The following is an 11,509-nucleotide window of genomic DNA, read 5'->3' as shown; positions in this document are numbered from 1 at the left end:
GAGGTGGCCACCCTCATTCGCTCTCTTAGCTGAGATTTCTTACTTAAGAGTAGAAAATAAAAATGATGGAAAATCCAAGGGGCTAAATGTTCGCTATTCTTTAGCGATTTTAAAGACCTCGGATTTCAGATTAGTAAAAAGTCTGGATAGAGTCAAGGAGAATTGTTCGTCCTGAGTAGCAGCATTCACCTCGGGACACAGGAACTTATTCTAGACCGGGAATGAAAAGAGGGAACGAAGAGAGAAAAAGGAGACCAGGAGAAAGAAAAAGACATTAAGAATGGGAGATAAAGGAGAAGAAAGTAGGATTGAAGAGAAAAAAGGCCGCTAAACGTTCAGCGTACAATGGGGGCAAAGGGAGAAATGGAAAGGAAAAAGGGAAGGCGTTAGTAATGGTGGAAGGAAAGAGAAAGCACAGAGAGGAGGATTAAGTTAAGAGGAAGAGAAAATGGGTTGAGGGAAAAGGCAGCAATGCAAAGATAGGGTCCAGAGGAACAACCCAGAGAGCGCGGATTACCGGGAGCACCTGACGGAAAACATCCATACGGGTAACACTCAGTCCTTCTGGTGGCCCTGGTTGAATGGAGAGGCTGTGCGCAGGTGCGGGACCTGCAGCTCTCGGTCCGAGTTGCCCTTGAGGATGCCCCCCAAGCTGTGCGCCCTCGGATCGCCTCCTCAATTTCTCTGCCGCTCCCCATAGTTTTTCATTTTTTTGGGGGGGGGGGCAAATAGAATTTCTCGCCAAGGATGGATCCTCAAAGCGGACACCGCACTCCTACAACTCATCTCCTGCAGCGGCGGGTTGCGCCCCAGACCTTGTTTCCCGCCTGCGCCAGGATAAAGTCCTGGGTTGTGACAGGCAGGCTGGGCTTGAACACCGGAGCTCGGTGATCAAAGCCGGGTGCGCACCCCAGCCCCGCGCGGCCACCCTGCCAGGAAACCAGGCCGAGATGCTCGCCGGCCTTACACCTGCTTCTTCCTGGAGAAGGAAAATAAACGAAAACAATTCTAATTGGAGTGGCGGGAAGGGGCGCCAGGGCACAGAAACACCGGCTAGGCTCCTAAAGGACGCACTCTATGGATCCTATCTAATGCTTGACTGTTTCTTGGTCTATTTAGATCTATTTTTCTCCAAGTGTCTAATTATCAGCGCTCCCATTGTATCCCTTTTCTTTCTTTCCTATTCATCTAACATAGATCCCTTGGCAGGCGCGTCATCTAGCTCTGACATAGTCACCTCCGAGGGCAGCTCCCTCACCAGCCACGCCGATAAGTAGGTTGTCCCCGCCGCCAGTATGCGACCAGCAAGAGAACGTAACCGGCCCTAATTCAGTACCGGAGAGCGACCCGCGTCTGTAATTTCGGTTTTTTTAATTTTGAGTTATCCTTTGCCCCCCTCCTTCTGATGCCAATTCAGACCAAAGAGTGCGTGGGAGGGAATCCGTACGGGTGGCTGGACGAGGTGGCGAGTCATCACGAGTGCTGAAGGCTGAACTCCCAGACTCCAATCACTCCTGTACCTTCACCTGGACAAATTCTGTTGGGGAGAAAAAAAAAATTGTACCGCTACTGATTGCGAAAGACTCGGAGGATAAGTTCACAGGAGGAAAAAAGCAAAAAGCACCATGTACTTGTTCTTGTCGGCTCCTGAAGCTCTGCCGCTGTTGCGGCACCTGGGAAACGAAATCGGCGTTGCGCTTACTATCCGGAGCTTGGAGAAGTCACCAACGTGGGCTGACGGCTACGATCATTAAAAAGACCCTGAAACCACGTTGTTAGAGCACTTTCTAGAGGGGAAAATTTAAATAACATAATTAAAAATTAAAAAGGAACTCACGCTTCATTAATTTTGTTTTTCTTTCGGCTTATTATGGGGGCAGCAGACAGAGCAATGGTCACTTAAGGTTTGGGAGGTCTCTGAGCAGGGCAGTCAAGTTTGCCACCTCGGCGAAAACGCCCAAACTTGCAGCGTGTGGTGCCATAGCGGAGCAAAACATGTGCGTCTCGGAGTCTCGGAGAAACAGCCCACATGGAGTGCGGGGGCCAGGGTAAGTTAGGGGTAAAGTACGCTTGGTCATCAGGGGGCGCAGGCTCGAGAGCCAGCAGCTTCGGGAACTTAAGTGAGGCTTTGACCTCTTTCTAGCTCAGGATAAGCTGGACCTCCAGCGTCGCAAGCAGCTGAGCGGGGCCGGCGCGGGCGCAGAAAGGGCGCGAAGGTTCGCGCCGGGAGCGCGGTTTAGGGAGAGCGGCCCTGGGGAGCGGCAGCTAGAGACTCGCCGGTGGGCGGGGGCGGTGCGCGCTCTTCTCGCCCTGCGCGCACCCAGTGCGCGCACACTTGGGACACACACCTGGAGCTTGTCCCAGGAGGGGGTGGGGAGAAGAGCCAAAGCGAGTGTCTTAAAATAGGGAGACGGTCGAAAACGCGCTAGACGGCGAGAGGCAGGAGGAGGCGAGCTGTAACGCGGCCGCAAAGAATACAGAACCCTGCCCGGGGCGGACGTCCAGCGGTCAGCCGGTCGGCCCTCCTCGCACACTGCACGCCGGGCCGCGCGGCCCCGCCAGGCCCGGCAGGAAGCGCGCGCAGATTGACAGCTGCGTTGGCCCAAAAAGGCTCAGCGAAGATGCTTATCTGCGGGGTGGGTATAGACGGCGGAGTGTGAGTTCCTTGCACGGTTCTCTCCGCTCGCCTCCCGAGCCCGCACCGCTCCCCGCGGCCGCCCAGGATCGGACGAGCCCGGACCGACGTGTTAGCCTCCCCCGGGCCGTTCACCATGCACTGCCACGCCGAGCTGCGGCTGAGCTCGCCCGGTCAGCTCAAAGCAGCCAGGCGGCGCTACAAGACTTTCATGATCGACGAGATCCTCTCCAAGGAAACCTGCGACTACTTTGAGAAACTTTCCCTCTACTCAGTATGCCCATCGCTGGTTGTGCGACCCAAGCCTCTGCACTCCTGCACTGGTAAGACGGCCGCCGCGGGGTGAGTGGGATGCGGGAGTCCTGCCCTTGTTCGTCGCCCTACTGCCACTCTCTTCAGACGGCAGATCCAGAGGAAGGGGGCCTAAAGGATTTTTTTCTCTCTGCGCCCTGCAAGGGGACTAGACTGGCCTGTGGTGGGCACTACAAAGGCGCCTACCCCCGGATGGGAAGGACCAGGGTAGTTGTTGCACTTGAAAGTGAGATGACCCAGCATGCTTTAAATATGGGCCGCTCGTGCAACGCCTGAGTGCCCTGCTCGGAAGAAGAGGTGGTTTCTTCCTTCTCTTCACCGCAGTGTGGTTTTTCACTCAGAAGTTCAAATGCTTGAATTGGTTTCAGCGCCTAAATCGTTTCAGGAAGTAGCATTATTGTTTTCTACTTGAATTTGGTGGCCTGTTTCTCACCTTGATTTAATTTGTTCAATCCCCTGCTACATCCCCTGGAAATTTTGCAAGTAAATCCCGAGATTCTCGGCAAAATCCAGGATTCTCTGAAGCTGGCTGAAACGATTCTAATTGAAGCAATTCTAAGGAGTATGTTGCCTTGTGGCACAACCCGCGTTTGTTTTAAGCGATTCCAAACAGAAAGGATAACTAAAAACATACCTTAAATCTTCTTTCCTCTGCGCACAAGAGCTAAGGTGAATAGGAACGATAAAGAGAATTTAAGAAACATTGGAAAGTGGTAGGTTTTTGTAGAACATGAAACCAAAGGTATTTAAGAAACTTTGAATGAACCAAAGGTATTTAAGAAACTTTGAATGTATCAAGAAAAACTTTACGTTTCAAAGTGCCTTGACATCAAGAGGATTTAGGCTGTAGAAATATAGGCATAAAGAAGAAGAAGAAAATAAGAAATCAAAGCTATTTTTATCAGTGAAGTTATTTACTGGGCTTTTAATTGAAGTGAAAATTCTGTACTCTCAAACCAAAAGAACCCTTTGAGTGTGTGTTGAATGGATTGCATGAGATACACCCTTAATTAAATTATACTTACATTGAAAAAGTAAAGTGAAGAGCCATCAGGTTTTGAAAGACATTTCCGGGAGCATTCAGGCTAGATGCTGCTAGTGAACTATGTTTGGATTCCTATATTTTCTGTTGGTTCCATGATAATCCCTACAGGGCAATTTAGTAAGTAGATAATAATGATATATCTTAAACAAGTTTTTCCTAAATATATATGGGATATAAAACTATTATATATTGAATTACACCTATTCAAAATAAAAATGGCCCATAAGGTAAACACTGGATTGCGAACCACAAGGTTGGTGGTTCAAATCCACCAGCCTCTCCTCGGAAACCCTATACAGGATTGTTGTGAGTTGGAAGCAACTCTACTGCACTTAACAAAACAACAAAGTGGAATTATGTCTCATAGAAAGACTTGTAACATTGAATTAAAAAAAAAACAATATATAAAACCAGTGGTTAAGTGCTGTTCTGCTAACCAAAGGTTGGCCGTTGGAACCCACTACTCTCTGTACAGGAGAAAGTTACGGCCAGTCTGCTTCTGTAAGGAATCCCACCAAACCAAACCCAATGCCATCCAGTGAATTACAACCACCCTGTAAGACACAGTAGAACGGCCCCATAGGGTTTGCAAGGCTGTAAGTCCTTATGGAAGCAGGCTGCCACATCTTTCTCCCACAGCCATAAAGATTTACAGCCATGGAAATACTATGAGGCTGCTCTACTTTGTCTTACAGAGTCTTTATGAGCCATAATTGACTGGACGGCAATGGGCTAGCTGTGTCTGTTCTATGTAGACCCTTGAATAAGTAGTCCGGTTTTATTGGATAGGGAAGAGGTATGCTGAGTTTTGCTTTGAATATAATTATGAAATATGTTTAGAATTAATTTAGTGTTTAATATGTTGGTTTTATTTTTAAGTTTGATAACAGTAATCTTGATTAGAATGAAAACATATTGCCATTTAGAAATCAGCAACAATCTCAAAAACATTAAGAAGTTGGTAGTATTGAAAGACAAATATGAGGTATAATTTGCTGCAATAACTCAGATCCCTTTGGAAAAAAAGGGGGTCTTTTTAATACCAAATCTTAATGCCTTCCACTAAGACACAGTATTCTGTGAGATGCCTAGGACAAAATAGAACAGCTTCTAAACACCTAGGTGCAGCTTAATGCTGGCAGAACTTTCAGGGATTTTGTGCCATGCGTTGACTTGAAGACAGCTTTTCCTGGCTTATAGCAGTCACAGCATTGGATCATGGAAGAAAACATGCCAGAAAAAGAGTAATAAATAGCCTCAGAAAACAGTGATTCAGTCATCAGTTGAGGTTGAGTAAGGTTTTATTGAACCTTGTGTGGGAAATAAATCTGAAGAAAATAAAGTGATTCATATGTAGTTTTGTGAATGTTAAAAATGACTTGCACATGTATCATGGGCTATAGTTTTGCTCAGTCTTGTGCTTTCAGAAGTTCATTGGTGGTTTCTGGAAGTGTGGGCTGTTGGCAGTCGTTTTCTTTGCCGTATCATTCCATTGCTTTGTGTCTCTCTAAATTGCTCTTTTGAAAATGTGCTGTAATTTTGCTCTGGTTGAGATTTAAAATATAGATACTAGGATTTGCCAGTGGAATTAAACCCATAAAAACTGGCTACAATATTCCATACTTTCAGATCATAAGCCTTCAGTGGGTTTATAGTTACAGTTAAAGCCTTACATGTATTAGATCATGGGAATCCCATTAGTGATTTTTCAAGGACTTTGCTAATACTACACTTTCAAAGCTATTTGTTGTTTTTAACTGTTAGGTTTAGAATAAAATATCTTAGACTGAATGAACTTTACATTTAAAACAATAACAACAACAACAACAAAACAGCAGTAATTTGCTGGTGTCAATAATGCATCCATAATTTTATTTATCAGATAGAGATAAATGTTTAGCGTTTTTGGTGGAACCAATGCACAAAAAGATCAAATCAAGTGAAGGGTATCAATTGGAATTAGGTTTGTGAACAGGAACCTTTGGTTTACTGATTTAAGGACTAAATAACTGTAACAGAAGTGAAATCTGTCAGGTAACATAGTGAAAACTAAGATAAAAAAGTTTCCTTGGAATTAAAAAAAATCACCAGTGTGAATATTAAGCATGTAAAGCTGGGATGGAAAGGAAAACTATAGCATTTAAAAATCCTCAACTAATTAAGTAACCCATGTTGTTTAGATTTAGTAATCCAAATGTCAATTTATGATATGAATCTCCTCAGGCAGAAAAGCACACGTTCAAGTAAACTGAGAGATGGAAACGTTTTTCATCAGGCAGATAATCACCTGACAGTAATTTATTATTAGACACTCTAACCTTGATGGAATATTAATCTTACATTTTACTTCAGCAGGCCCTTTCTTATTATAAATGCAGGACTTTTAAGCCTAGAAAGCTATCTCTAAGTTTCTTTAAGTTTCTCATTAGATCTCCTAAATCAGTAAATAGACATGGAGAAAGGAAATTCTTTTTTTGTTGTTGTTTTGTTTTATAGGTGTCGCAGAGTTGGTTCGGATTCCTAGGGGTTAGAATTTGGGGAGGGGTGTTTATCTTAGAAAGTGGCATAGAGAACATTTTATCATTTGGTGGGTCCAAAAAAAGCAGGTTCTTAGGGTTGGTGGCCTTAGGTGCATTTTAATCACAAAGATTATGTGTCATTCAGGTGAAAAATGAAATGAGGTACAGAAGAGGATAATGTTGTCTCATGGAGTTGACTACAGAGATTTTCCAAATCTTTTGTGTGTTTTTTTTTAGTAGAATCTGGGAACTTGATAGTTGAGCCCTGGAATTTTAATGGAGACATGAAAATTGAGGTCTGGGGTAATGATCATTATCAACAAGCATTTGTATTTCTGCCAGGGGCAAATAGGTTTTTATTAGCAACTACTCATAACTGCGTCACCTTTTCCCATTCTAAAGGTAAATAAACCGAGTTCTGTACAGAATATAGGACTCAACCAGATCAGAAATTTTTGGATCTAAGCTTTCAGGAATCTAAATTGATGAAACCTCATGTTATTCTCTAAATGTAATGACCCCTCTGGTAAATAGAGATGTTCCTCAGGAATCAGTTTTAATTAGAATTTTTAGTTGTCTTTTCTCTGGCTCTGATTTTGCCAGTAACAAATGGGGAAGTGATTAGAAATTTAGCTCGCAAGATGAAGTGCCTCTCTAAATTTCTATAACCTTCACTATTATTTAATTCAATAATTAATGGCACAGTTATCAAATTCATTATTTTAGAAGTTGTTTCTAAATCTTGATTGCCAATTGGGGTATTTGAAAATGTTTTCTAAACCCTTCTCTGTTGTCTGTTGTCCTGACGTTTGGAATTGAGTCGTGGAACGCTGTTGTTATTGTTGTTTCGGTGCTGATACATCCGTTTTTCAGTCATTGTGACCACGTGTGATAGAGAGAACTAAACCTGCGTAGGGTTGTTAGGCTTGTAACCTTTATGGGAGCATATTTGCCAAGTTTGTCTTCCTTGGAGTTGCTGCGTGGTTTGAATCACCTACCTTTTGATTAGCAAACACTTAACCATTGTGCCACCAAGACTCCTCAGAGGAACAATATGACAATTCAGTAATTTTGGTTACTGAATGGAGTTTTCTCTTTGAACTTCACCTGAAGGATGTTATTATCAGCAAAGTTTCTATATTAACCTAGGTAAATACATGTCATATGAAATTGTATGTATGTAAGCTCTTTTCTGAGGCTAATTTTCTACAGAGAAACACTGATGTTCTTGCTGGTTGTATGTCTGGATTGAAGACTAGATTTATGATGAAATTGCAGACAGTGTAAAAGTATTCATTTTAGTACATTCCAGGAATCTAAGTGAAAAATTATTAAATTTAAAATATCACCGCAGTCTATAGGAAAAGCAGAAAGGACTGCAAATGTTGTTTAAGTTGCAAAAGAAGATTAAAAGGAAAGGAAGAAGAGAGCAGGGAAAAAGAAAAGCAGTGCTTTTGAAACTGTAGAGGTCACTCAGATTCAACCTTGTAGCACAAGTCCTCAGAATGGCTGTACAGGCAAAACAAAGGCGGCTTCTGAGATTCTTCTGTCAGCCCATGGAGAGTAAATGGCGAAAGTCAATTTTACATGGATAGTAAATGACGCAAGTTGAACTCTTGCAGGCCCTTAGGAGGAGAAACTCAGATCTCTCAAACCCTGCCCAGCATTTGCCATTCTGTGTGGGAGACTGACTAAATGTTGGTTAAATCAGAAGCATTTTTAGGTGCTATCTGCACTTTTGTTTTGAGGCAGGTAGAAGAAGGAACAGAGGTGTAAAGCTAGGTAATTCAAACGCCTGAGGCTTCCTCATTGGTGTTAAGTTTGTGAACTCTGTTGTTGTTGTGAGGCCCGTCTTTATGCTTTGGTGAGGTTGCCTTGCCTTTAACGGCCTAAAGTTTCTGGTTGTTAGGGCTAAGCCTGTTGACAAACACTTAAGCAGGTGAATATGGTGGGAGAGCTCCCAGAGAACACCGTAGTAATTTGGAGCTCTGGTAGCCTAGCTGAGCTACTAACCGCCAAGGCCAGCAGTTCAAATCTACCAGTTGCTCTGTGCGTAAGACAAAGATAAGGCTTTCTGCCTCTGTGAAGGTTTACAACCTCAGAAACCTGTACAGGGTCGCTGTGAGTTAGAACCAACTCCTTGGCACACAACCACCACCACCAGCATCACTACCCTTTTGGAGTAGCTGTTTTTAGTGCTGCACTAAAAACAGGGCATGTTTCCAAAGCCGGACCTCCTAATGAGAAGCAACTACAGCCCACAGGTGCTCACAGAACTGACATGGTCTACTCAACTACAAGGGGCACAACTTCTCTTGGAAGCAGCATGACAAAGAGAAAAAGAGAAGAATCCATGATGGTTCTCAGGAAGCCTCTCCACATGTGGTCAAACTCTCAGTCCTCTGTTGGAGTTACCTGTGAGATTTGAGTGGTTTTTTTCCCCCCCTCCACAGCCTGGCAAACAGGAAACACATCAGAGTTTATTCCTAACAGGGTTCAGATCAGAACCTTTTCGTTTTGGTGGTACCCATCAAATACTGTTGTATAATAACAAAATACATACTTGGGTTCCAGGTAAAGAGGTTGGTTTTTTTTTTTTTTTTTTTTTAATTATCCAGAAAACCTTTTCAAACCCTCAGGATTTAATGTCTTTTTATTGCTGCTTAATAACAGAAAAAGAAATGTCTTGTTAAAATAAATGCTCTAAATAAAAACACAGTTAATTTTCCATTACAGTATCTAATTACTCATCATAACCTGGGCTTTTTTATATGGCAATTTAACTTCTTGAAAGTGGAAACTTGGCACACATTTAAGGAAGAAAGCCGTGCACCTAGATACATATCAGAAGATGGTCTAATTATATTTGGGCTAGAGTTGAGTCTTATGTGTGATTGCGCTGCAGAGGACAGAGGAGACTCTCTGTGGAGTCACTACACTAGTAAAGTCTCTGATTTCTTTAGCGCCAGTTGAAATTGAATATGGAGGAAGGTAATTCTGAACACCAGATAATGTACAAGTCCACCTGAAAAGGGACTCTGCCAGTCACCAGTTGAAGCTGATGTCAGGACTACTTGATAGGCCTGGAGGATGGCTATAGACGTTGTCTCACAACACTGGCAGGGTTCATAAGATGAACAAGACTTCCTCCAAGAAAAGGCAAGATTCAAAAGAGTGGGAGCCAATGTTGGGCATATCTCAGCACCAAGTTAAATACATTAAGAGTCTAAGGAAGAAACTTAAGTGGTTCTTCTTTATTGCTTTTTTTTTTTTTTTAACAAACATATCTGACAAAGCAATAAAGAAAAAGCACGTAGAAAAATGAACACAGGCTATAAATAGGCAGTTCATAATAATGAAATTATAAATGTCTAGTAGGCATGAAAAATTGCTTAATTTCACAGGTAACCAAGAAAATACAGATGCAATGTGATACCAGTCATGCCTATCAGTTAGGCAGAAATGAGAGAGGCTGACAATATCAGTTGATGCCATGGATGTGGAGCAACAAGCATTCTCATACGTTGATGGATGGGCACATTATTTGCTACAATTCCGTTAAAGACCAGTTTGGCAAAACCTGGAAAAACTGTTGATACACATCTAGCCTATTGTTATTGTAAGGTGCCATCAGTTGGTTCCAACTCACAGCAACCCTACGCACAAAGAAAGAAACACTGCTTGGTTCTGCGCCATCCTCATAATTGCTATCTTTGGGCCCATTGTTGCTGCCACCTTGTCGGTCCATCTCGTTGGGGTTCTTCCTTTTTGTCTCTGACCCCCCACTTTAACGAGCATGATCTTCTGCTCCAGACACCGGCCTTTCCTGATAACATGTCTGAAGTATGAGAAACGAAGTCAGGACATCCTGGCTTCTAAAGAGCTTCCTGATTATGCTTAACCCAAGACAAGATTTCTTTGTTCTTCTAGTAGCCCATGATACTTTTAATATGCTTCTTTTACACCACAATGCAAATGCATCAATTCTTCTATGGTTTTCCTTATTTACTGTCCAACTTTAACATGTGTATGAGGTGATGGAAACTATCATGGCTTGGATCAGGTGCACCTTAGTCCTCAAAGTGCTATCTTTGCTCTTTGCCTACAACTTGGTAATTTCAGGTCTGTGAATATGCCTTGAGAAATCATAGTATGTGTGCAAAAGGATGTGGTGCTGTAGGATAAGCACTGGGCTTCAAACTGGAAGATGGATAGTTCAAACCCACCAGCTGCTCCTCAGAAACCCGATGGTATTGTTAAGTGCAGGCTCAGTGGCACTTCACAACAACAACAGCAGCAACCATGTTTGTGTTAGTGAGAACTGAAAGCACCCTAACTGCCATTCAGGAAGACAGAGGATAAAATCCTACGTGCTATGTTCATGTAATGAAATTCTGTGCTGTGATAAAAATGAAAGGATTAGATCTATTTGTATTAACATGGATACATTTTAGAGAAACAGTGATGAGAAAAATTGTGAATTGATACATACAATCTGATATTTGATGATGACTGAACGCATGCAAACTAGTACTACATACCATTTATAGATTTATTAATAGTTTTTAAAATGCATGGAAGCTGGAAGAGATAAATTAGCAATTGAGGCTAGTAGTTTACTTCTGGAGGTGGGAGAGACAAGGGATGTGGGAAGGCCACCCACAGGCTTTTGTTTTCCTGTGTAATACTTTATTTATTAAGTAAAAACAAGTCCTAAAGCAAATACGGCTCAATGTTAAGATTTAAGAAAGCTTGGTCATGGTGCACAGATGTTCATTACAGTGTCCCATGTACTTTCCTCCGTATCTGAAATATTTCATAACATAAACAGTGAAAAACGATAGCGCAGGAGACCCCACAGGTCCATGGGACTCACAATCTTGTGGAACTTTTGATGGCTTTCTTAATAGCTTTCCGTTACTGAAATGGAAGCTTTTAAATTCAGAGCTTATACACATTTTCACAGTAGAGAAGTAAGAACACATTATAAATTAGGCA

General features: G+C 42.7%; 1 protein-coding gene across 1 annotated transcript in view; it reads left to right on the top strand.

Annotated features, from left to right (window-relative positions):
* Window positions 1-2,758: 2,758 nt before the first annotated feature.
* LOC102823282 (homeobox protein BarH-like 2-like) overlaps window positions 2,759-11,509 on the top strand; it is a 123,414-nt gene continuing 114,663 nt past the window's right edge. Inside the window, exon 1 of the mRNA XM_006873074.1 lies at window positions 2,759-2,958. Coding sequence (XP_006873136.1) covers window positions 2,772-2,958 — 187 coding nt within the window. The 5' untranslated portion in view covers window positions 2,759-2,771. The remainder of the gene's footprint in view (window positions 2,959-11,509) is intronic.

This window comes from Chrysochloris asiatica, unplaced genomic scaffold (assembly GCF_000296735.1).
Source record: "Chrysochloris asiatica unplaced genomic scaffold, ChrAsi1.0 scaffold00222, whole genome shotgun sequence".
Classification (NCBI taxonomy): Eukaryota; Metazoa; Chordata; class Mammalia; order Afrosoricida; family Chrysochloridae; genus Chrysochloris; species Chrysochloris asiatica.
Note: the sequence above shows the minus strand (reverse complement) of the source record. Positions and strands in the feature narration are given on the sequence as shown.